General features: G+C 43.1%; 1 protein-coding gene across 1 annotated transcript; it reads right to left on the bottom strand.

Moving 5' to 3' along the window:
* On the bottom strand, positions 1 to 27,236 carry RFC2 (replication factor C subunit 2). Its single transcript, XM_075589978.1, has 11 exons — positions 27,089 to 27,236; positions 25,513 to 25,582; positions 21,031 to 21,072; positions 20,488 to 20,594; positions 17,606 to 17,707; positions 3,856 to 3,956; positions 3,601 to 3,758; positions 2,741 to 2,806; positions 1,916 to 1,996; positions 1,024 to 1,137; positions 1 to 243 (listed from the first exon to the last, which is right to left on the bottom strand). Exons 1-11 carry the CDS (start codon positions 27,187 to 27,189, stop codon positions 136 to 138), a joined length of 1,050 nt encoding a protein of 349 aa, XP_075446093.1. The 5' UTR covers positions 27,190 to 27,236; the 3' UTR covers positions 1 to 135.
* Between the last annotated feature and the right edge of the window lie 528 nt (positions 27,237 to 27,764).

Below are 27,764 nucleotides of genomic sequence, written 5' to 3'. Positions count from 1 at the left end.
TTTGTAAGAGTGAAAAATATTTATTTATAACAAGCGTCCACTATACAAAACAAAAAAAAACTTGCAACAAAACTTGGTTGAAAGCTCCAGATTTGTATGCGTTTGGTGTTTTTCTGGTGAACAGAGCTGTAAACTTCAGCTTGTAGAAACTGCAGTCTTCTGACATAACCGGGCAAGAAGTCCAGCCATTTGTAAGAGAGAGTTTACACCTTCTGCTACTTTCATGTGTGTGTATCCAATTTCCTAAGATAAAACACAAAGGCAGAAGTTACATTTTATTTTCTGTTCATTCCAGTGTTAACTTTCGTTTACCAGTTATCATATGCGGAAATGAATATGAAACGCTGTTACCTGACGTACATGCATAGCCAGTCTGAGTTCTCCTTGTATCCAGCAGCCTTACACTGAATTGATACCTACAGAGCTTCCTTGCTTTGTGTATGTATGCTAGTTCTGAAGCCCAAATTCACTCTTAGAAACCAATAAACTACTTTAAACAAAATCAAACCAATAACAAATGTATTCTTTCAAAATGTTCACAATACAGTGGTTTTTATTTTTATGGTAAACAGTACAGAACCACAGTAACCTGCAAGAAGCCCCAAAGCCCTAAAAGAGGAGACAAAAAAAGTGTACTCTTCTCAACTATAAATGAATAAAGCTCCCTTGTCACTAGAGGAAGGGCTTTTTCAGCTGCATTTACCCATACTCCTCCTGGTCTAGTCATCTGAAAACTCCAGTCAAACGTGAGTTATTTGGATCAAATGTTTTTCAGACGTATGCAACTTTAAAGATTAACTCACATACCAACTCAATCGATTTATCGCTGCGACTGGTAACTACATATGCTTCACTAATAAAGGAAAATAATTAATCCCATATAACCAATACAGAGGTTGTAGAGTTTCCCCAACCTGTGATTGTGATGTTTTCTGTCTTCATGTTTATTGATCTGGTCCATTAGAGGCATTCAAAGGAAGCTATCCAGTATACCGTTAAAAACCCACTGGGAAATTGCCTTACCTTGATAAATTCCAGTTTGAGATATTCAGGCATTTGGAATGTTTTGCACACTCTAAAAATGTTGCCTATGATGTCTTCAGGGGAATAACCAAGCTTCCATAGGTGAGCCACTATCTGCAGAGAGGAGACCAGCGTAGCCCAATTAGCAATGACTACAGCCCTGACAGTTCTATTCTTCACAAGCCCCAACAGTAACGATTATAGAGAGTTTTCTGGCTCCTGAATATTTATTTTTAACCTCTACTTTTATTTACAAATAACCAAATAATAATCTTGTTGAAACAAGAGTGGTTTTCAGCAATTCTCAACCCAATATGTTACCACTAGATCTGATACATTTAATAATACAATGCAAGACCCTTCTAAGCATCTCTTATTGGCATTGCCAACCCACTTGACCTTTCCTTTGATTTGAACTAAAATTGACAAAACAAAATGATTTGACTTGCTCCCACGTTTTCAGAGTGAACTACATACTGGTTTGTGTCTCTGTAACATGAAAATTCCAGGATAGTGTAAACACTCACAAACTCTGAATTGTATTTGCCAAGATTATAGCGATTGATGAAAATGTTCATTTATTTCGAACTGAATTATATTTTTCAATTTTGCTGGTATTTCCCACACTTCATATTATACATTTTTTACTCCTTCATTGATGGATGGACTATGCAGGCAAGTCCCTTACAGGAATTATAAAAAAAACACTGTATATCGGCGTAAAACTGAATTGAACCACCTGTGCCGACGCTGGGATATCTTTAACTGGACTGGAGTTGAGTGCCCCTGCTCCAAAGTCTCAGAGGGGGGGGGGGGGGGGGGGTATTTGCATTGCTATTCCCATCCCAAAACAGAATCATTGGAATAACTTTAGCTAGCAAATAACTCAAACCTTATATGCTTCGTCTATATTTGCATTCACACAGTGCTGTAACATCTCCTTCACCAGCAATGGATGGGGCTCATCACAAACCTGAAATAAAATGGAGATTGTTAGAAGCGATGACCTAGGTTTCATTTCTCCCTCCACTTGCTTTACTAATCAATCTTTTTCCCCAACAATAAATGATTACTCTTTTTTTTTTTTTTTAGCAATATAACAAGGTATCATAGTCAGCCATCTTCACGTAAAACCCTCCTTCCCTGTGTCACACTCATAATCCTTCCTATACTAGGGATGCAGGAGTACATGCTACGTGATATTTCAGATAATGACTTCAGAGCAGCTCACGCATTTCAGATGGTACGATTTTAAAAAAAGTTTCACATTATAATTAAAATAAGAAAGAAAAGTATAACCAAGGTTTTACATTTTGTATGTTAAATGCATCTATGTATTCACCACCGACTGATCTTTCACTTCCGCTTTTTATCGGTTTGAATTGGCAATGAAGCATCATTTGTTATCGAGTTAAAACTTTGAGCAATCCCCGCCACAAATTGGATACAAAGGCAACCAAAAAGTATGGAAATTAAAGAAAAGGGTGTGGCCATGACGTCATGCGGCTGATTCGCCCTCATTGGCTAAACCGCCTCGCCAAAAAAAAAAATCTTAGTCTTTTGGGAAAGGTGGTTGCGCATCGCGCTTTCTGGAGGTGCGCCCAGGTAGTAATTAGAGCCGGCACCATAGAGGGTCGTATCTTGTTCATGCTGAGCACGCCGTAGCGTGCGCAGCTGCGAGCAGTGGGGACGAGACCTTAGATAATATCACACTTGCCTTAAACACATTTATGCTGTTTACATAGCCAAATCCAGCATGAGTAGACTGTACGTTATTCAATGCCTAAAAATAAATAAAAAAGGAAGTTGAAAATGGGTAAACACTAAACCGTTATATTTCACAGCAATGACAACACAGAAGCCAAAACTACAAGTTATAATACAGTGGTATTATTTTAATATTTTACATATCATAACATTATATTAACAAGGATTATTTTTAATACAATATTAATCAGTAACATTTTAATAGCACTATTGTATAAAATCACAACTGGCAATACCATCAGCAGGTCACGAGGGTTGAAAAATGTGACTATAAAAATACTTAATTGGCGTTTAGTTCCCACTGGTTTTCATATTAATGTCTTGCATGTGTATGGCACAGCAGAACTCATAAGTTACCCGACTCGTTATTCTGTGCACAACAGTTAACGCTCATTCTAAATTTTTAACAAGCCCACATTATTATAGAACACAACATTTTGTTTCATAAAGGTGAGCTGTTCTGAAACCTACAATGAGGCAAATCACCACCCACAGCAGGTTTCATAATAATTCAATGCATTTGCACACCCATATAAAACACACATTTGTTTATGTATGAATAGGACATTTATTGGTATTCCATTTTCCCATTGTTCCCATCATAACAGAGGCTCAAATCCCCCTTGCACTAAAAACTTTGACCACCTTGTTTCAAGGACAAGTCTTCCCCATCACTTTGATTTTCAGTTCCAAATTGTTTTAATATTCTTTGTTTAGATTGAGACCTTTGAAAGAAGTCGGCATCGCCAAAAAGTTAAAGAAACGCCCTTTTAACTCAGATAAGATTCAAACATAACCCCAGTTTGGTACCTGTCTCATATCCCCCTGTGCCGTGAACACAATTGCCTCCAGCCCATCGTCTGTACACTGAACCTTCTCCTTCTCAATGACCGTCATCAGCCTTGCAAGGACTTGTGCGTCCGTCAGCTTCATGTAGCGAAGTACCGCACAGCGGGACTGGATGGGCTCTGAAAATAGTAAGGAGGCCATCATCGCACTGAAGGGATTCGCCCAAAAGCTCATTTCAGCATTCACAACGTGATCAATGAGGCCAGCGGACAATACCTATGATTTTGTCCGAGGCATTACACGCTAGAGCGAAGCGCGTGGTCTTGGAATAGATTTCCATTGTTCTTCTCAAAGCTTGCTGGGCGCCATCTGTCATGCTGCAGGGGAGACATTTTTACCTGCGGTGTTAACTAGGAATATGACAGCAACAGATGCAAGCAGAAAATATATCAGAGTTAAATAGTGTCCATTACAAGCTACATAATTAGGATAAAAATAAAAATAAAAAAAAGAGAGAAACTTATTCATAAAAGCTCAACATTTTATACCATAGGAGGGCTGGACACAATCAATCTAAATAAGAAAAGTTTAGTGCAGTATTTCCAATTTTACTATTTAATTTAATTTAGTAGAGTAAATAAAACAAATCCAGTACAAGAGCTGCCACTGAGAATCAATAACCACTACTGCCCCAACAGGGGATAAATTGCACTTTTCGCTGCCCTTGCCGCAAGGAATATGGTGCTTAATAGAAGCTAAAACGACTACTTCTAATCAAAGTAGCACTTCCACCTGTCAGTTTTATTTTTATTTTTTTACATAGGTGGGAAGCAGGGGGTCTCCGGAGCCAAGCTGTATTAATTTCAGTTACGGGGATCCCAATACCGGAGATAATTACTTGGGATGGCCACTGGTAGCATCCCTTCGTGGGGAAACAAAATGGAGTTTACCTATCCCACATTACACAGGCCAAGAGGAGAAAGCAATGTCATCCGTCACCACATCCTCTTGGCTCTCGGTGATGTTGAGATTTCAATACCAGGAAATAACTAGAGGCACTTTCTCCAGTAAGTATATATTGGGAATCATGGAGCTATAATTAATACGGTTCGGTTCCGGGGACCCCTGCTTCATATTCATAGCTACACTGTGTTCCTGGGACCCCCTGCTCCATATTCATAGCTACACTGTGTTCCTGGGACCCCTGCTTCATATTCATAGATACACTGTGTTCCTGGGACCCCCTGCTTCATATTCATAGATACATTGTGTTCCTGGGACCCCCTGCTTCATATTCATAGCTACACTGTGTTCCTGGGACCCACTGCTTCATATTCATAGATACACTGTGTTCCTGGGACCCCCTGCTTCATATTCATAGATACACTGTGCTCCTGGGACCCCCGCTTCATATTCATAGATACACTGTGTTCCTGGGACCCCTGCTTCATATTCATAGATACATTGTGCTCCTGGGACCCCTGCTTCATATTCATAGCTACACTGTGTTCCTGGGACCCCTGCTTCCTATTCATAGATACACTGTGCTCTTGGGACCCCTGCTTCATATTCATAGCTACACTGTGTTCCTGGGACCCCCTGCTTCATATTCATAGATACACTGTGTTCCTGGGACCCCTTGCTTCATATTCATAGATACACTGTGTTCCTGGGACCCCTGCTTCATATTCATAGCTACACTGTGTTCCTGGGACCCCTGCTTCCTATTCATAGATACACTGTGTTCCTGGGACCCCTGCTTCATATTCATAGCTACACTGTGTTCCTGGGACCCCTGCTTCCTATTCATAGATACACTGTGCTCCTGGGACCCCCTGCTTCATATTCATAGATACACTGTGTTCCTGGGACCCCTGCTTCATATTCATAGCTACACTGTGTTCCTGGGACCCCCTGCTTCATATTCATAGCTACACTGTGTTCCTGGGACCCCTTGCTTCATATTCATAGATACACTGTGCTCCTGGGACCCCCTGCTTCATATTCATAGATACACTGTGCTCCTGGGACCCCCTGCTTCATATTCATAGCTACACTGTGCTCCTGGGACCCCCTGCTTCATATTCATAGCTACACTGTGCTCCTGGGACCCCTGCTTCATATTCATAGCTACACTGTGCTCCTGGGACCCCCTGCTTCATATTCATAGCTACACTGTGTTCCTGGGACCCCTGCTTCATATTCATAGATACATTGTGTTCCTGGGACCCCCTGCTTCGTATTCATAGCTACACTGTGCTCCTGGGACCCCCTGCTTCATATTCATAGCTACACTGTGCTCCTGGGACCCCCTGCTCCATATTCATAGCTACACTGTGTTCCTGGGACCCCTGCTTCATATTCATAGATACATTGTGTTCCTGGGACCCTCTGCTTCGTATTCATAGCTACACTGTGTTCCTGGGACCCCCTGCTTCATATTCAGATACACTGTGTTCCTGGGACCCCCTGCTTCATATTCAGATACACTGTGTTCCTGGGACCCCCTGCTTCATATTCATAGCTAAACTGTGTTTCTGGGACCCCCTGCTTCATATTCATAGATAGCAAAAATGAAATATCAGGGGAGCGTCAGTATCTGAAATAAAATAAATAAACTACCATAGTGCATAACGTTACAATTAAACATTGAGCAGGTAGAACTCCATAGGAATATGCTAGATCATGGATGATATATCAAACATCAGTCATAAACCAGGAAATTGGGAGAAAAAAGACCCAGTAGAGAGACACACAGCCGAGATGTAAAAATGCCAAAAACACTTTATCCGACAATAGTAAAAATCCAGGCTTACAGGATACCAGATGGTATAAGGCGTTGGTTTAAGAGTGATCTTGATGCCGAGTCGCGACCTCGGGAAACTCCCTCACGCAACCGCCTCCTTCACTGGCTCCGTCCTTGCTGCTAGTCCACGCCGACACGTCACTTCCGGTTTGCACGTTGGTAGCTGGCGTCACCGGAGCTGCTGCTGTAGACTGTAGCTTGTCTCCCTCTAGGATCTTACGCTGAGGGTTACGCTCTACGCGTTTCGCCGTGCAAGTCGACGGCTTCGTCAGGAGTGCTTTAACCCTTAGAAGGCTATCTTTATATACCCTCCATTATTACACTGACCTTTTCTCCCATTGGTCTGAGTGTAATTAGATCTAAATTGACTAAGTCACTAATTGCCCTTACATACAATTTAAAATCGTGCACAAAGTTTATACAATAGAATTAAAATTCAATATTTAATATAATCAATTTAAAAGACTTCATTAATTGCAAAACATTTGTACTTATAAAACATATAATAAAATATATATAAAACTATAGAGAAACTATAGTATGAATACATAATCCCCACTAAACTCAAAGGATGCGGCGATTGTTGTATCTCCAAAGACAAAAGAAGGAAAATATTATCAGTACAGAGTATCAGTATTTCACGATCACATAATATAGCCAACTTTTTGCTTTTAAAGGGATCATAAATTTTAAAGGAAAGCATTTAACTCGAAATCAACATTTAGACCCAAAGGTACCAGTGATTTCAGAGTAAAGATCCAAAAACTTTCGTTTGCTTGAACATGTGGGTAACATAAGAAGAGGTTTAACTACTCATAATCTGTCTAACCATTTTATCCTGAAACATAACAGTGACACATCAGGTCTTAGATTCACTGTGTTAGAGCAAGTGCTACCACACTGGAGAGGGGGAAATAGAATAACTGCTTTGAAACAAAGAGAAAGTTTTTGGATCTTTACTCTGAAATCACTGGTACCTTTGGGTCTAAATGTTGATTTCGAGTTAAATGCTTTCCTTTAAAATTTATGATCCCTTTAAAAGCAAAAAGTTGGCTATATTATGTGATGGTGAAATACTGATACTCTGTACTGATAATATTTTCCTTCTTTTGTCTTTGGAGATACAACAATCGCCGCATCCTTTGAGTTTAGTGGGGATTATGTATTCATACTATAGTTTCTCTATAGTTTTATATATATTTTATTATATGTTTTATAAGTACAAATGTTTTGCAATTAATGAAGTCTTTTAAATTGATTATATTAAATATTGAATTTTAATTCTATTGTATAAACTTTGTGCACGATTTAAATTGTATGTAAGGGCAATTAGTGACTTAGTCAATTTAGATCTAATTACACTCAGACCAATGGGAGAAAAGGTCAGTGTAATAATGGAGGGTATATAAAGATAGCCTTCTAAGGGTTAAAGCACTCCTGACGAAGCCGTCGACTTGCACGGCGAAACGCGTAGAGCGTAACCCTCAGCGTAAGATCCTAGAGGGAGACAAGCTACAGTCTACAGCAGCAGCTCCGGTGACGCCAGCTACCAACGTGCAAACCGGAAGTGACGTGTCGGCGTGGACCAGCAGCAAGGACGGAGCCAGTGAAGGAGGCGGTTGCGTGAGGGAGTTTCCCGAGGTCTCGACTCGGCATCAAGATCACTCTTAAACCAACGCCTTATACCATCTGGTATCCTGTAAGCCTGGATTTTTACTATTGTCGGATAAAGTGTTTTTGGCATTTTTACATCTCGGCTGTGTGTCTCTCTACTGGGTCTTTTTTCTCCCAATTTCCTGGTTTATGACTGATGTTTGATATATCATCCATGATCTAGCATATTCCTATGGAGTTCTACCTGCTCAATGTTTAATTGTAACGTTATGCACTATGGTAGTTTATTTATTTTATTTCAGATACTGACGCTCCCCTGATATTTCGTTTTTGCTTTGAGTGTGGACGTGGGAACTAGTCCGTGAAGGGTTTGAGTGTCTTTTTTCTTATTTTTGTGCACGAGTATTTTGTTTTATATCACTTTGTATTATCACTGTTACTGCACTGTTGCACTTAGATTGAGTGTTTGAGTGCCATTTAGTATTTTTGTATTCATATTCATAGCTACACTGTGCTCCTGGGACCCCTGCTTCATATTCATAGCTACACTGTGCTCCTGGGACCCCTGCTTCATATTCATAGATACACTGTGCTCCTGGGACCCCCTGCTTCATATTCATAGATACACTGTGCTCCTGGGACCCCTGCTTCATATTCATAGCTACACTGTGTTCCTGGGACCCCTGCTTCATATTCATAGCTACACTGTGTTCCTGGGACCCCTGCTTCATATTCATAGCTACACTGTGCTCCTGGGACCCCTGCTTCATATTCATAGATACACTGTGCTCCTGGGACCCCTGCTTCATATTCATAGATACACTGTGCTCCTGGGACCCCCTGCTTCATATTCATAGATACACTGTGCTCCTGGGACCCCTGCTTCATATTCATAGCTACACTGTGTTCCTGGGACCCCTGCTTCATATTCATAGATACACTGTGTTCCTGGGACCCCCTGCTTCATATTCAGATACACTGTGTTCCTGGGACCCCTGCTTCATATTCATAGATACACTGTGTTCCTGGGACCCCTGCTTCATATTCATAGATACACTGTGTTCCTGGGACCCCTGCTTCATATTCATAGTGTGACAGAAACCAGGGGTTGGTAATAAACTCCATATACAGGGCTCCCAGGATACTGAACAGTTTCTGTCCTGTCTAAGCTGAACAGGGCAGCCTCGTGGTACAGGCACTCCATTCCACAGTTTGTCTGCTGCCTGTTTTCTGTCACCTGTCATGCTGATTAGAGTTCAGGTATATAAGACCTGTTTCCTGTTTCCTCTGGGCCCCGCCCAAGAGCCTGGAAGGCTGCTGAACTGCAGAGGGGTGAGAAAGCCTCTTTCCCAAATCGCTTCATTCATTCTGTTAGTTTGTCTAAAGACTGCAAAGGTACTTATTTTGTTGGTGGAAGTGGACAAGCCACTTCCAACTCTGAGTCAGGGACATCTAAGTTTAAGTTATCGCTCAGACGAGCAGCTTTTTGTTTGGCTTTGTTTTCTGTTTAAACTGTGGCAGTCTCAGTGCCTGGGACTGAATAAACCAGGCATAGCCTGTTTAAAGGAACAGTACGTGACGTCTCATCATTTAACCTACCCTAAAAAAGACCGTGTTCTAACAGTCCCGGACAGACGGCGGAGCCCCGGAGTAAGCCGTTTGTCACATATGGTGGAGAATGCGGGCAGAACACTAAAAGGTCTGGGGGTTAAAGAACTTTAAAGAAAAAAAAAAAAAAGGTTTTTTTTTCTCTCTCTCCAAACAAGATGGAAGACGTGGTGAGTGCGCTGGTACGCAATGTCGCTGTCCAGAGAGACGCGAATGAAGCCCTGCAACAGGCGAATGCAAACCAGCAAGAGACAAACCGCTTGCTGAAAGAGGAGCAACAGCGGTTCGCTCAGGGCTTACAGCAGGAACTCGAGATCCTGAGGGAGACTATCAGTAACCTTCCACTGGCAGCGGCAGCCCCAGTTCCGAAAATGACCAGGGCAAGCCACTACCTTCAGAAGATGGGACCCTCGGATGATGTGGAAGCCTATCTTCTCACGTTTGAACGCACGGCACAGAGAGAGGGATGGCCAGAAGCTGAGTGGGCTGGTCTAATCGCACCCTTCCTAAGCGGCGAACCCCAGAAGGCTTACTTTGATCTAGAGCCAGCCGAAGCTAACGTCTATGCAAAATTGAAGTTCGAGATCCTCGCCCGCCTCGGCGTAACCACGGCTGTTCGCGCCCAAAGGTTTCACGCATGGTCCTTCACGATGGATAAAGCCACCCGAAGCCAGATGTATGACCTCATCCACCTCGCCCGGAAGTGGCTACAACCCGAGATCAACTCAGCAAGCCACATCGTGGAACGGTTGGTCATGGACCAGTTCTTGAGGAAACTTCCCTCTGCCTTACGCCATTGGGTCAGTCGGAGTGACCCCCACAATGCGGATGAGCTTGTGGCCCTCGTAGAAAGGTACAATGCAGCAGGAGAGCACCCGCAACCCACAGTCGTGGAGCAACCCCACTACCCGAGGTTCCAGGACTCTTCCAGAGACGGTAAAAGGGTACCGGGGTTAAGGGGAGCTGAAGAGCGGCGACCACCTTCACGCAGCACCAGCAACAGTGGTTCGCACACTAAGGGCAATAGCCAACATGGGGAGCCGGGAAAAGGCTCTAAGTGGGACACAGACTATGTACCTAAATGTGTAAATTGTCATGAGAGGGGCCACACAGCAAAAATCTGCCCACTAAATGAGGAGCCCATGCAATGCAACAGCGTGGAACCTTATTCGCTGTTGTCCCAATGTATGGGCCCTAGCCCAGAGGACCCCTTGAATAACCATCTGTGGGCATTTGTAAAGGTTAATGGTAAGAGGGTTCGGGCACTTCTTGACTCTGGGAGTATGGTCACACTAGTGTCCGAATACCTATTGCCCATTAAGAAGAAACAGGTAAACAGTTCACAAAGAGTGGCAATTTGTTGTATACATGGGGATAATCATGAATATTCCACTGTTGATGTTTTTTTTGAAACAGAATTTGGTTCTTTAGATTTCAAGGTGGGTGTTGTACCCAAACTGGCACATGATGTGTTAATAGGGACCGACTTTCCCCATTTTCTAAAAATGTGGTCCCCAGCTCAGAATAGCGCCCAGAGTTCAATAGCAGACCATAACGAAGTGTTAGAAGAAACAAATCCTTTCCCTTTTTCAGAAATGGAGGTTGACGAGGGCCCAAATAAGAAAGGGGAAAAGGAGGAGTGCTGTGAAATTCCCTTCCCCATCACTACTTTGGTAGGGAATACCCCAAATCAAGATGTTGATCAGGCACTTACCACCCCAGTACAGGATAAGACCCTCGCTGACCTAGAGGTCAGTCCTGGGAGTTTTAAGAAGGCCCAGTGGGAGGACCCCACATTAGCGGTAGCAAGGGGAAATATACGGGACCAGAATAGTACTCATGGCCAACCAGATAGGTCACTTGCTTACCCCTACTTCGAGGTAGAGAACGACCTAGTATATCGGGTTGATAAAAGAAAATCAGTTACAACTAAACAATTGTTGGTACCACGGACATTCCGTAACGTAGTATTACACCTCGCACATAGTCATCCATTGGGGGGACACCTAGGGGTGGAAAAGACAAAAGAAAAGGTTCTCCGAAGCTTTTATTGGCCTGGGGTTCTGGCAGAAATTACAAACTATTGTTCCTCATGCCCAGAATGTCAGATCACCGCCCCGTTCAAGGCATACCGCAGCCCATTGGTACCCCTTCCCATAATAGAGGTACCATTTGACCGGATTGCTATGGATCTAGTAGGACCCCTAATAAAGTCTGCTAGGGGACATCAGCATATATTGGTAATATTAGATTATGCTACCCGATATCCGGAGGCAGTTCCCCTACGTAGCACCTCTGCTAAAAACATAGCAAAAGAGTTAGTACTTCTGTTTTCCCGGGTCGGAATTCCTAAAGAGATCTTATCTGACCAGGGAACACCATTTATGTCCCAAGTAACAAAAGAGCTATGTAAACTCCTAAAAATCAAGCATCTCAGAACCTCAGTCTATCATCCACAAACAGATGGTTTAGTGGAAAGGTTCAATAAAACCTTAAAGAGCATGTTACGCCGGGCGGTCGATAAGGATGGGAAAAACTGGGACTGTTTGTTACCATACCTGTTATTTGCCATTAGGGAAGTTCCCCAGTCATCCACAGGCTTCTCCCCGTTTGAACTATTGTATGGCCGACATCCAAGGGGCTTACTGGATATAGCCAAAGAAACTTGGGAACACGAGGTTACCCCTTACAGAAGTGTAATAGAGCATGTTGCCCAAATGCAGGACCGCATTGCTGCAGTCCTACCCATAGTGAGGGAACACATGGAGAAAGCTCAAGAAGCACAAAGGAATACGTATAATAAGGGTGCTAGGGTCAGAATTTTTTTTCCAGGTGATAGGGTACTAGTTCTGGTTCCCACCGTGGAGAGTAAATTCCTTGCTAAATGGCATGGGCCATATGAGGTCTTGGAAAGAGTGGGAGAAGTAAATTATAGGGTAAGGCAGCCAGGTAGGAGGAAACCTGAGCAAATTTACCATATAAACCTACTCAAGCCCTGGAAAGATAGAGAGGTCTTGTTAACCCTAGTACCCCCAGGTCCGTCAGAGAATCAGGAAACTGACCCAGAGGTTAGCATAGCTGAAACACTGTCCGTGCATCAGAAACGAGAGGTCCAGAGTTTAGTGAGAAGGAACAAAGAAATCTTCTCTACACAGCCAGGTAAAACTAACGTAATTAAACATGACATAGTCTCTGAACCGGGGGTCCGAGTTAACCTTAAACCGTACCGAATCCCAGAGGCCAAGAGAGAGGCTATAAGTTTAGAGGTTAAAAAAATGCTAAAACTAGGCGTAATTGAGGAATCCCAAAGTGGGTGGAACAGCCCTATAGTTTTAGTCCCAAAGCCAGACGGTACAACAAGGTTTTGTAATGACTACCGGAAACTAAACGCGGTGTCAAAATTTGATACTTATCCTATGCCCAGGGTGGATGAACTTGTAGAGAGACTGGGCAAAGCCCGATATCTCACAACCCTAGACCTAACAAAAGGGTACTGGCAGGTTCCCCTCACAGAAAGGGCAAAAGAAAAAACAGCCTTCTCAACCCCAGACGGCCTCTTTCAATATAAGGTGCTGCCTTTTGGCTTACATGGAGCTCCCGCCACATTCCAAAGAATGATGGATAGAATTTTAAAACCACATGTTCGGTACGCTGCCGCCTACCTGGATGATGTGGTAATCCATAGTGAAGATTGGCAGTCCCACCTTCCAAAGGTCCAAGCTGTGCTCGACGCAGTTCGGTCTGCTGGACTAACTGCTAACCCCGCTAAATGCACTATTGGTCTGGAGGAGGCCAAGTATCTGGGGTATTCTATTGGTAGAGGGTTACTCAAACCACAAACACTCAAAGTAGAGGCGATACAAAATTGGCCAAGGCCAGTCACAAAAAAACAAGTAAGGACCTTTTTGGGGTTAATTGGCTACTATAGGAGGTTTATTCCCAATTTTGCAACTAAGGCAACCCCACTAACCGACCTCACAAAAGCAAGAGGACCGCTAATGGTAAAGTGGTCCCCCGAAGCCGAACAGGCCTTTAGAAGCCTGAAAGAAGCTCTCTGTGCCCAACCAGTGTTGGTCACACCTGACTTCTCCAAAGAGTTCGTAGTCCAAACCGACGCATCTGAGGTAGGGCTGGGGGCGGTACTCTCCCAGGAGTCTCAAGGGGAGGAGCACCCCATCCTTTATTTAAGTAGGAAACTAAATCCCCAGGAGAAAAATTACTCCATAGTCGAGAAAGAGTGTCTCGCAATAAAGTGGGCTGTAGAGACACTCAAGTATTATCTGTTGGGGAGAAAGTTCCGATTGGTCACAGATCATGCACCCCTTACCTGGATGTGTCAAAATAGGGAGAAGAACGCTAGGGTGACCAGGTGGTTCCTAAGCCTACAGCCCTTTAAATTTTCTGTGGAACACAGGTCGGGGCACAAACATGGCAATGCCGACGGGTTGTCAAGGATGCACTCCCTAATATCCATGGTCGCTCACCCCTCGAGGTCTGAGCTGGGGGGGAGGATATGTGACAGAAACCAGGGGTTGGTAATAAACTCCATATACAGGGCTCCCAGGATACTGAACAGTTTCTGTCCTGTCTAAGCTGAACAGGGCAGCCTCGTGGTACAGGCACTCCATTCCACAGTTTGTCTGCTGCCTGTTTTCTGTCACCTGTCATGCTGATTAGAGTTCAGGTATATAAGACCTGTTTCCTGTTTCCTCTGGGCCCCGCCCAAGAGCCTGGAAGGCTGCTGAACTGCAGAGGGGTGAGAAAGCCTCTTTCCCAAATCGCTTCATTCATTCTGTTAGTTTGTCTAAAGACTGCAAAGGTACTTATTTTGTTGGTGGAAGTGGACAAGCCACTTCCAACTCTGAGTCAGGGACATCTAAGTTTAAGTTATCGCTCAGACGAGCAGCTTTTTGTTTGGCTTTGTTTTCTGTTTAAACTGTGGCAGTCTCAGTGCCTGGGACTGAATAAACCAGGCATAGCCTGTTTAAAGGAACAGTACGTGACGTCTCATCATTTAACCTACCCTAAAAAAGACCGTGTTCTAACAGTCCCGGACAGACGGCGGAGCCCCGGAGTAAGCCGTTTGTCACAATAGATACACTGTGTTCCTGGGACCCCTGCTTCCTATTCATAGACACACTGTGTTCCTGGGACCCCCTGCTCCATATTCATAGCTACACTGTGTTCCTGGGACCCCTGCTCCATATTCATAGATACACTGTGTTCCTGGGACCCCTGCTTCATATTCATAGCTACACTGTGTTCCTGGGACCCCCTGCTTCATATTCATAGATACACTGTGCTCCTGGGACCCCCTGCTCCATATTCATAGCTACACTGTGTTCCTGGGACCCCTGCTTCATATTCATAGATACACTGTGTTCCTGGGACCCCCTGCTCCATATTCATAGCTACAGTGTGTTCCTGGGACCCCTGCTTCATATTCATAGATACACTGTGCTCCTGGGACCCCCTGCTCCATATTCATAGATACACTGTGTTCCTGGGACCCCTGCTTCATATTCATAGCTACACTGTGTTCCTGGGACCCCCTGCTTCATATTCATAGATACACTGTGCTCCTGGGACCCCCTGCTCCATATTCATAGCTACACTGTGTTCCTGGGACCCCTGCTTCATATTCATAGATACACTGTGTTCCTGGGACCCCCTGCTCCATATTCATAGCTACACTGTGTTCCTGGGACCCCTGCTTCATATTCATAGATACACTGTGCTCCTGGGACCCCCTGCTTCATATTCATAGATACACTGTGTTCCTGGGACCCCCTGCTCCATATTCATAGCTACACTGTGTTCCTGGGACCCCTGCTTCATATTCATAGATACACTGTGTTCCTGGGACCCCTGCTTCATATTCATAGCTACACTGTGCTCCTGGGACCCCTGCTCCATATTCATAGCTACACTGTGCTCCTGGGACCCCTGCTTCATATTCATAGATACACTGTGTTCCTGGGACCCCTGCTTCATATTCATAGATACATTGTGCTCCTGGGACCCCTGCTTCATATTCATAGCTACACTGTGCTCCTGGGACCCCTGCTCCATATTCATAGCTACACTGTGCTCCTGGGACCCCTGCTTCATATTCATAGATACACTGTGTTCCTGGGACCCCTGCTTCATATTCATAGATACACTGTGTTCCTGGGACCCCTGCTTCCTATTCATAGACACACTGTGTTCCTGGGACCCCCTGCTCCATATTCATAGCTACACTGTGTTCCTGGGACCCCTGCTTCATATTCATAGATACACTGTGCTCCTGGGACCCCCTGCTCCATATTCATAGCTACACTGTGTTCCTGGGACCCCTGCTTCATATTCATAGATACACTGTGTTCCTGGGACCCCCTGCTCCATATTCATAGCTACACTGTGTTCCTGGGACCCCTGCTTCATATTCATAGATACACTGTGCTCCTGGGACCCCCTGCTCCATATTCATAGCTACACTGTGTTCCTGAGACCCCTGCTTCATATTCATAGATACACTGTGCTCCTGGGACCCCCTGCTTCATATTCATAGATACACTGTGCTCCTGGGACCCCCTGCTCCATATTCATAGCTACACTGTGTTCCTGGGACCCCTGCTTCATATTCATAGATACACTGTGCTCCTGGGACCCCTGCTTCATATTCAGATACACTGTGCTCCTGGGACCCCTTGCTTCATATTCAGATACACTGTGCTCCTGGGACCCCTGCTTCATATTCATAGCTACACTGTGCTCCTGGGATCCCTGCTTCATATTCATAGATACACTGTGTTCCTGGGACCCCCTGCTTCATATTCATAGATACACTGTGTTCCTGGGACCCCCTGCTTCATATTCATAGATACACTGTGTTCCTGGGACCCCCTGCTTCATATTCATAGATACACTGTGTTCCTGGGACCCCTGCTTCATATTCATAGATACACTGTGTTCCTGGGACCCCTGCTTCATATTCATAGCTACACTGTGTTCAGAAAAAATGGGACCCTTTTTATTTTTCCAAGAAACTATTTAACAATTATAGCTCTGCCACAGTAGATAATATTTAAGAATTATTTGATAATCTAATAATTATTATTTGGTGACGGATGATGACCTCATTAAGAGCATGGATACCAAATGGTGTTTAACGAAGAAGATAAGCACGTTATAAAGTGCTTGAGATGGAGCAAGAATTATGGTCCAAAAAGCGTACATAAAATCTTTCCTGATAAAGGACGGTCGCTGGTATTACTGAAAAACTAATTATTAGAACAACGTATCGTGCAGGAGTGGGAGCAGCTGGATCAACGCGTTATCGATCATACAATCAGACTGGCGTTCTGGTCTTCGGGCGGGCGTTTGAGCAGGATGACGACATTTTGAACTCAATCTTTAAAGTAATTTTAGTGTTTCAGATTAGATTACACCAAACATGTGAAATGCTGCACACCAATACAAAAATAATAATAATAATAATAAAAGATACATCTACTGGTGCTCCTGGTCCAGGAATCTCTGCGCAATATCCCAATGAATTAAATTTAAGAAGCGGGACGCTGCGGATTTTTATAAAGCCGATTTATTGCCAGTGGATTGCCAGATTCGATTACAACAGTTCAACTCATGTATGGAGCTACGAAGGAAAATCCCGTTTCTCGTTTAATGAACATGAACCTACCGCAGTGTATCTAATACTTGTTAACTAAATTGATGTCACTGTATTATGTCAACATCAGTTGATTATATAAGAAGCACCGTGTAACAGACCTAAAATTGTGCATATTTTTCATAAAGATTGACCAAAAATTATAGAAGATATGATATATATTTAAAGGGGGCCCAAGAGGAACTGAGGCTTTAATGAGAAACATGATCATTTTACAGCTTCTGGTTCTGTAGGATTTTTACATTTTTTTATATAGATCTTCTCAGACAGAGAAGGCTTACATTCTGTGTATAAGAGCTATGCAGTGTAACGTTTAAAAGGAATACCTGTCTGCTTCATCCAGGATAATGACTTTGTGCCGTCCTTTTGGAAGTGTGACCTTCTGCTGTGCAAACAGTTTAATTTTGTTTCTCACCACATCGATGCCTCTGAAAAAAAAAGCAGAGGAATTAGTATATTTTTGCAGATACAGAATTCAAATAGGTGGACGATCTCATTAAATAAAGTTAGCAACAAAATTCTGCTCTGAGCAGACCGACTTTTGCAACTTTGCATTTTACATGATATGAGAATATTGCTCAAACATTTATATAACTTTGTTGGTTTTTAAAAAAAATTATCATCTATTGTCTACATTTTGTATAGGTTGAACTTGATGGATGGATGTCTTTTTAAAGCCTCACCTACTATGTCACTTTCTGCATGAAATATTAGAACCAAGTGAAGCAGATATGACAGAAATAAAGCATCACTCAAAGATGGCAGCAATAAGCAAGTCTGGAAGGGTTTGGATATATTGTCAAGCTTATGTAAAAATGTTTTATTTATCTAATGCAGGGCTTTTCAATGTATGACTCGCGGCCCAATGTGCATTTATTTCCCAACTGAATCTAACTATAATGCTAAGGTAATAAAATATATGGTACAGATGTTATAAACAAAACAATACTAACCATGCACACTCAAAACTGCTATTATAATAATAATCACATAAATTAAGAAGAAAAAAAAGGGAGGAGCGTCACCAGTCGGTGCTCCTTCCAATGTGGATAGTCAGCACATATGGATCACAGAAACAAAAATGAAGAGCACACGAATCGATATACAGAAGTACATGCCCGCAGCCCTCTCCAAAATCTTGTACAAATGTTATTTACCGCATGTGGCAATCACATGAGCCTGGAGCAACGTTTCGGACCATCCCGGTCCTCTCTCCAGAGCTTGAGGAAGGACCTGGAAGGGTCCGAGATGTTGCTCCAGGCTTATGTGCTTGCTATGTGGTAAATAAAGATTTTGTAGAGTGCTGCGGATTTGCTTCTTTATACTATTGTCTGGACGTGTTGGTGTATCCTGTCCTACCGCCTGCTGCTGACATACAAATTGTAAGGGGGAACAAAGAAAAAAAAGTATTCACCTGAGCAACACATACACACACACACACACTTTTTATTTTTTCTAATCCCGTGGAAAGTTAGTTTAAGAGAACTAATCTACTGCATACAGTATATTGCTTCCTGTATCTTAAAACAAATCTGAAATAACATACATTGATCTTTACATATAAAAGTGATTTTGCATAACTGCAAGTCTAGTATCCAACACACAATGTGCATCAGGAAACTGGTCAGCGGGGATGCATTTGGGTCCAAAAATGGGCATTTTTGTGCGTGTGAAAAGTGACGTTTGTGTATTACTACTGTTCTAGAATTGAGCATTCTGCACTACATAAAAATAAATACTTGCATCACCTTTAAGGTGACGGAGAAACCAATGCAGAAAAGAGTCAAGAAAAGTAACGCAAGCTGCGCGTTTCCTAATACACAGACCTCCTCCAATATGCAAATGTAACTGCGCCCCATCGCCTCCCACTTGTTCCATAAATCCCTCAGTTTGGTCGCAGATTTACCCACAAAAGGCGCAACCCAGATTAATACATATACATTGTCTGGTGCAGTTATAGGCCAGCGTGATTTTGGACAAATCAATGTTGTGCCTACATTTTACCTTTGATAGAGTTCAGTATGTCCCCTTATACTACTAATAACTAAAATAGAACTTTTATTTATTTGAACAATACCTTGCCAAAAGTATTGCATGACCACCAGACCATTGTATTAGCTGGAATATGCTGTGTTTGCAAATGTAATTAAATACAGGAAAAACTATTAAAGCCCATCATTATGGAAGATAATTACCCTATTATACACGCAGGCTGGACTGAAATAGCTGTTCTCATTCACAATGTCCAGCGCTCCCAAGCATAGCATGGGAATAATGCAAGCATCTACTTCTTATGTATGCAGCACAGTAACAATACTGTACGTCCAGTGTTAAACAGCGTCAAGCTGTATCCTCCCCACAATGGACCTAAAGAGGAATAACCTGAAACACTTGTCCACAAGACTACCCTGTTTGCTACTGCACATTGACTTGCAGGCCTTCCAGCACAGATCCAGACTGTGAAATAAGGCACTTTGTTTCAATATGGCAAAAATCAGGCGTATAAGTGACTAGAGGATGCACACTATACCATTGAAATAAGCCAATACATGGCTGTTGCTAGAAGTGCTGAGTGCAACACAGGTACAGTTACTACCACCGGGCGCAAAAGAGAAGAGAAAACACACTATTAGTATAAATTTTTAAATAATTAATATTTATAATATGCATGAAATAACACTTACATAAAAACGGATCACAATGAATCCAAACTTCACTGGGGCAGCTCGAAAGAGGGGTAGATGAGAGCGCTGCGTTGCCACTAATGCCAGACCCCAAAAAGGCTAGATGTTCCGGTTACAAAGTTCCTTAGGCTCCAATAACAAAAATCCACCCCTGCACCTCGCGCTACAAACACCATATGGAAGTTACAAACACAGCTGCCCGGAGGAACGTGATAACGCTGTCTCTCTGCTGTGTGTGACGTCACTTTTTTTTTTGACGCGTTTCGAGTGACTTCGAGTAACACTGACACGATGACTTCGTAAATAATAAATCTCTTAAGTCTGGTCTGCTCTCTCCAATAGGGCCAAAACCAACCAAGAACAAGTCAGGCAGTGTACAGATACTACACTTGCTCCCATTGTCCCCAACTACATTACACTGCTCCTAGCTCTGCAATGACTGTGCACTGGCTGTACGTGCAAACTACAAAAGTGATTGGAAAAAACTTGAAAGAATACCTGCAAAAGAAAAAGATTCAACTTACCGATCATTTGAAGCGTTCAGTTCTAGGACGGCATCTTTCAGTGCTGGTCCCAGAAGTGCACGAGCCAAACACAGAATACTTGTGGTTTTGCCTGTTCCAGGGGGACCCTGTCAATGCAATATCCAATGATTGTTTATAGCTCCACGTTGACATATTTTTCAATGACATACATACAAAAATGTGTGAACATATACCAGGGTCAAACTAAATGTACGACGTATGTATGTATGTGTACACACACACACCATTGGGATTGGTGCAGAAAAAGCATTGTGGGGTGTGAAATATACTTCAAATAAAAATATCATTCGTGAGCATTCACATCTCTGACAGGTCTGCAACCCTGTCTTTCCCCATTATCTCTTAGTCAACAGTGCTTCCACTGCAGCCAGGGTTTCTGGGAAATGACATGCAAATGAGCACACAGATACAGATACATATACATAGATATATTTTGAAACCTGACAATATGTTATATATTGCAATAGTATGATGTGTAAAGCTGCATTACAGTGCCTTGGAATTGAAAATGTAAATACTTACAGAAATTATGATGTTTGGAACGTTTCCTTCTCTTGCAAATACCTGAAATCAAATATATTTGTCTGCATCAGTGGCTCACACTTTGTAAAACAGATATGAAGTTTAAGTAGTCATGCAATGCCATGTGTTTAGTTTAAGTGACAGCCAGGGCCAAGCGCAGGACAAAAAAAAAAGAAGATAGTGGATATAGATATATCTATATGTCGATAAAAAGTCTGAATCACGCAAACTGTTCCTGGTAATGTAGGGGTTAAAAGCCAAATCCTTGCTGCTGTTGCCACAGAGGGAGCTCTGCTCTCCCTCTAGATGTCCTTTACAGGATCTTCGACAAATAAAGAAAAGACACAGCGCACCAGATTCAATGGCAAAAAATGTGCATTAGAAGACACACAAACATGCATAACTTACTCACATGTAAGTAATTAAAAGCAGGCTCCTCACAACACCGAATGAGAGCTATGTCACCAGTATGAATGAACTGTATGCGTATTTTATAGCTCACAGCTATTTGGTTTTTTAATTCTAGGTTTTTCAACTCTAGGTTTTAAATATTATTAAATAACGTTTATTTTAAATAGGATTAGGATCGCTCATCTTATGCAAATGGATATATTTTTTAGTTCTGATTTTCTATCCTTGCATATAGATAAGTGGCAGTATTATTGAATATTACACATAGACATAACAGGGTGTTTTCATTTATATGTGGTATTGTATTGTATTAAATATGCATTATTGTATGCTTTTTGCACATGCAGAAAAACAATGAATTGCATCACTGAGGAGTATTATAATGTTGAAATGTATATACTAAGATTATTATCTGAGGGAATAGGAATGGTTTTTTTCATAACACCCTCTTTAACTTATTTATTTTTTGAGCAGCCACCATGCAGTCACCATAGTGATGCAGTCATTGTAGTCCATTTTAGAATATGTAATAAAATTATGTGGAGATTGGCCACAGCTTTTGCCAATTGGGATAAACAGATCCAAGGGAGGGGTATAAATATCAGAGCCCCCACACTGGTGACATCACCCCGAGGAAGCACTTCTCATGCGAAACGCATTGAGGTCGTCACTACCACGGTATCACGCACACTGACGCTGGAACCGCCGACTCAAGGTAGCTGGAAGTGGTCTGGCTCGTGGAGGTATAAGTGAGGTTTTCCCCGTTTTGGCGCTGGTGCAGGCGGCTGCACGCAGGACGCTCTCAGAAGCTGATCAGCCTTTTACTGCATCTCTTCACATCCGGGTGCTGCGAGCTGTCGAGTAATAGGAACTCACAGCTATGAGCTCCAGAGACACTGTGATCGTCGGTCGGCACAGCTCTCATTCTGTGCTGTGAAGACTCTGCTTTTAATTACTTACATGTGAGTAAGTTATATACAGTATGTTTGTGTGTCTTCTAATACACATTTTTTGCCATTGAATCTGGTGCGCTGTGTTGGTTCTCTCTCTCTCTCTCTATGAATAGATGATACCGTTCTGTGGCCAACGAAATGCTTTTATTTGTGCGAGCTTCCGAGATACACTGATCTCTTCTTCCGGCGGTGTTACAAAGGATATAGCAAGGTTTAACTTAAACACAGTGCATATAGGAATGTTGTTATCTGTGACTGAAACCTATCCCTCTAACCACTAACTACCGAAACAGATTGTATTTGAATGAGGACAGGTAAAAAAGACTTTTGTTTATAAAGAACTGAGGTGAGTTTGAAACACATCAGATTGTTTGTAGGTCCACTGTATCTGGATAAGATGGAGTAACCCTTAACCTTAGGAAGCCCTAATATGTAACTACTGCGACATGAGGGTCAACATGCCAGGGGCCCCAAGATGTAGTTAGCTACGTCATGCTATTTTAATAGCTTTCTAGGGGCGAGTTTAACGCGATGTGAACGGAATAGGAGAACCTTCTTCTCCGGCTCACGTCACCACAATAACAGCGTGGTCATGTTACTGCTGAGGAGTGATCACACAATGGCGACTTGCCAGGGGGGTTGTGGCACTCTGGTCAAACTGCCCGCCTGGCTATCAAAAGGGTTAATATATATTATTGCCCATTTCACGGCTTGACTTCTGTTTTGTTTTTTGTTTTTTTAAGCTATAAAATAGATCACCCCAAAAAATATCAAACAATCTGCTCTTCAAGAAGGTTTCCAAGGGGGCAGGTTTGGAAATAAGTTACAGGTAGAAGGGTCACAAAGTACAGTATTCTGTTATTTTAGTTGCATCTAAACAGACTAAAATTAGGCTGCGCATATAGTGCCGGCGACACCGCCTCAAAACAAAAGCATTGTTGCGGTTGCAAGCGCGTATAGTAAGCGCGACGCGACGGCAGCGTCCAAAAATTTGGAAGCCGATAACATTTGATTTTTCAGAGGCTGTCGCCACATGTGACAGCCTCTGAAGCAATGGCCAGGTCGCCAGCGACGTCGCCAAAAGTTAAATCATAACTGTCGCTGGTGGCGACGGGTGACGTCATCTCTCGCGTCGCCGTCGCGCGCACTATAACCGCGGCCTTATATTTTAACATTCGGCAAGTGTTTATAACATGTATACAATATATTTACATTGTAACTTACTTTTAAGCAGAGGCAAAGTGGAAAAATTGGCCGTCAGGAGCTACACTTGGCCGGTAAGTTGAAGAGGCCTGGTTCATAATGTGATATGCACGCTTTTCTCTAAAGAGTGTCCTATTAGAATGCAATGACTGGTCTGACGCATTGTAATCCTCAATACCTTCACCAAGACCCGGACAGCTCAGCAAACAATTGTTAGTGTTCGTGTTCTCTTTTTCTCCTTTTTCTCCCTCTCCTCCCTCTCTCTTTGTAAGGTGTTGCTCCAATGTTTAATCAAGTGCAGGCGATTGAAAAAAAGTGTTATTACTAAACTGGTCCAGTTACACCAGATGACAACTAAAAGAAACTCAAGTACAGTCTACTAGACTTTGCTGTACTCAAAGATTTTGCAACAGCAATATTCCCTTGGACTGCTGTTTTGTAAAAAATCTGGTGGGTGTCCAACAGTAACGTCTGTGAATCAATATTACCATATGTAATAAAACATAACATGCTCTAACTGTTTGCAGGGGTGGCCGAAAACATAAAATACTTAGGTGCCAGCAACACACACACACACACACACACACACACACACACACACACACACACACACACACTTCTCACTGAGCTGCGCAGTGACACATGCTGACACTCTTTTACACAGACACACTGACATCTCTGCTCTCACTAGTTTTTCTACTAAAAAAAACCTCAAGGAAACTGCTTGAATTTGTTACAATGTTCATATTAACATATAAAAAAAATGTTAGGACAATTGGTATTTACGAGCATTTAAGAAACATGTTGGAGACATGCAGTTCTTTGCAGATATTGTCATTAGATTTCATTCAGCTTTTCCCAACTGAACTTACACATGTAACTTGATAAGTGATAACTTGAAATCGCATGTAACTAATGATCAATCACAGCTGTCACATGCTAAACACACTGTGCTTTTTAAGGATCCTTATGTGATAACAGTTTCATATTTGCTGCCCTATTTTGCTGGTTTGCAAAAGGTTGCGATACCTTATTGATGGACCAACAAGAAGGAATCATAGTGTCAAGAGGTTTCCAAGTGTCGCTGGCTCTTTATGCACATGAAGGAAAGACTGCTGGAAGGCTCTGCACACCTTCATTTAACCTACAAATAGGAATTCCACTTTCCCCCACCCCCCTCCCCCGCGGGATACGCACCCTCCTTTCTACTTTTTTGATACCTACAGTAGTGCTCTTCCAGTTTTTTTCCTTCTCTACTAGCCTACCCCTTGGACGGAAGCACACCTGGGGACCCCTGACCTTTGGATCGCATGGACTGTGCAGCACTCAGAGCGAGTCAATCGCTTGCTACATGTTTTCCTGTTCAGGACTTGATTTAGACAATTGGTACGTTATAGGGTGTTATTATGCTCAATCTTCCTGGTGTTATTGTTAACAACAGCATCACTTATTAGTGAGCTTACCATCCGGGACGGCAACCCAGTACCTGTCTTCTATCAAGTTTATGTTTAGGGGTCCCCCCTACAAGTATCTGGTTATTCATTCATCCATCCTACTGTTTGGGGTCTTTAGCATTACGCAGTCACATGGCCTCCCCCGCGGCATGATAGCGCCAGACGCTTCCCCCGCAGACATTTGCTTCCTGGACCACAGCACAGGGGAAAGCAAGTCTTACTACATCTGTAGCAGCCCAGCCACAGGTAGGAGACAAAGGCAACTCGAGGAGAGAATGGAAACTAGAAATAAAAGGTGCACCAATAAACACCAACTTCAAATGTAGCTCAATTCTCTCTCACTGATTACACTGTAAACACACACACACACACACAGGAAAGACAGGAAAATAAAAAATATTTAAACACGGATTAAAAAAACAACAAATCAAACAGTAATCCCTTCTCATAAACATACAAACCTCCAGCCGGCTGACAGTTTCCTCATTGCCAACTATTTCATTTAGCTTCAACGGCCTGTATTTTTCTACCCTGTGTAAAGCAAACAGAAAAACACTAACTGTGAAATCCTTAATATACGACTTCCCTACTTCCAATTCCCATGTGACAAAAGTATTGTCACTGCAATATCTATACACAGAAGCACAGGAATCTTTTCAACACCTTAATGCACAAATCTCATGCACTAAGATGACATCACAAGTCAACGCACTAATGTGGTATTTCCAGTGTGCATACTGGATCTAGAAAAATGGTATAAGATATTTACAGGATCAGGATGGAAATGTATAGATAAATTTCACGTGGGCAAAATTACAGGAGAGATGTGCAGGGTGATTGGTGATAGAAGCAGATTGTAAGCGGGCGCTAAAGTTACCAAAAGTTCCCCTTTACCGGCACAGTCCTGGCTAACGCGAAACTGCAGAACATCACAGATAGGTCAAGAATGACTGTAGACAGCATAACAGCTGCTGCGTGTTACAGAAAAATATCACTGAATACACTGCTGGTTCTTGCAAACCTGTTCAGATTGAACCTTCCAGAAATGTGGTAGTTGCACAAAAGCTCATGTACAAGAGGCATGCAAAGTCCAAGTCACTTAAGTCAAAGCCAAGTACTTTATTGTATGTATGTCTGTCTCTATATAGCGTCATTAATGTACATAGCGCTCCACAGCAGTAATATATGTGACCATCATATAAATAACACATAAAGGGGTGAAGTGCTTCAGACATGAAAGTAACATTAGGAAAAGGAGTCCCTGCTCTGAAGAGCTTACAATCTAATTTGTTGGTAGGAAGAACGTACAGAGACAGTAGGAGGGCGTTCTGGTAAGTGCGTCTGCAGGGGGCCAAGCTTCATGTATGAGGTGTTAATTACCCGCAATGGAGCGACTCATAGTAATTTTAGGGTGATCCCACTGCACTTACCGTGCCAATGCCAGCTATTAACATCTACCTCTGCCAGCCTTCCTGCCTGGCCCAACACACCCACAGAACTAACAGTCTCCCTGCCAACACCAATACTGTGCCAGCCTCCCTGCCAATACCCTGCTCCTAGTAACCCCTATTTGTGCCAGTATCCTGCCCATAATACCCCCAGTCTGGGCCAGTATCCTGCCCATAATACCCCCAGTCTGTCAGTATCCTGCCCATAATACCCCCAGTCTGTGCCAGTATCCTGCCCATAATACCCCCAGTCTGTGCCAGTATCCTGCCCATAATACCCCTGTCTGTGCCAGTATCCTGCCCATAATACCCGTCTTTGCCAGTATCCTGCCCATAATACCCAAGTCTATGCCAGTATCCTGCCCATAATACCCCTGTCAGTGCCAGTATCCTGGCCATAATAGCCCTGTCTGTGTCAGTATCCTGCCCATAATACCCCTGTCTGTGCCAGTATCCTGCCCACAATACCCCCAGTCTGTGCCAGTACCCTGCCCATAATACCCCAGTCTGTGCCAGGATCCTGCCCACAATACCCCCAGTCTGTGCCAATACCCCGCCCATAATACCCCGCTATGCCTCCTGCTCTCACCAGGGCAGCTCGTACGTCACAGCGGGGCCCCGGTTACCCGCGGCGGACGGGTCTTTGGCCCCCGTGTCCCCGCTGGGAAATTCCTCTGTTTCCACCTCCATGATTTGTTTCCCGCCAGCGCCAAACACAACGACACGCCCAGCGCGGTGACGTCATCGCCACGCTGCTCCAGGCCCCGCCTTCTTCAGGGGGGGAGTACAGGAGAGGGATGTGCAGGGTGATTGGTGATAGAAGCAGAATGTAAGCGGGCGCTAAAGTTACCACAAGTTCCCCTTTACCGGGACAGTCCTGGCTAGCGCGGAACTGCAGAACATCACAGATAGGTGAAGAATGGCTGTGACAGCATAACAGCTGCTGCGTGTTACAGGAAATATCACTGAATACACTGCTGGTTCTTACAAACCTGTTCAGATTGAACCTTCCAGAAATGTGGTAGTTGCACAAAAACTCATGTACAAGAGGCATGCAAAGTCCAAGTCACTTAAGTCAAAGCCAAGTACTTTATAGTATGTATGTCTGTCTCTATATAACGTCATTAATGTACATAGTGCTCCACAGCAGTAATATACGTGACCATCATATAAATAACACATAATAACACATAAAGGGGTGAAGTGCTTCAGACTTAAAAGTAACATTAAGGAAGAGGAGTCCCTGTCCCGAGGAGCTTACAGTC

Source organism: Ascaphus truei, chromosome 3 (assembly GCF_040206685.1).
Source record: "Ascaphus truei isolate aAscTru1 chromosome 3, aAscTru1.hap1, whole genome shotgun sequence".
NCBI classification, from domain to species: Eukaryota; Metazoa; Chordata; class Amphibia; order Anura; family Ascaphidae; genus Ascaphus; species Ascaphus truei.
This window is presented reverse-complemented; position numbering and strand designations above follow the sequence as displayed.

What these genes read in the sequence shown, in the direction of transcription:
- RFC2 (XM_075589978.1), bottom strand. Translation starts at nt 27,189, where the DNA reads ATGGAGGTGGAAACAGAGGAATTTCCCAGCGGGGACACGGGGGCCAAA. An exon ending in ATCCTGGATGAAGCAGACAG is followed by an intron (nt 3,957 to 17,605) that starts GTATTCCTTTTA and finishes TCTCCCCTGCAG; the next exon opens with CATGACAGATGGCGCCCAGC. An exon ending in ACAGCATAAATGTGTTTAAG is followed by an intron (nt 1,997 to 2,740) that starts GCAAGTGTGATA and finishes ATTTTATTTCAG; the next exon opens with GTTTGTGATGAGCCCCATCC.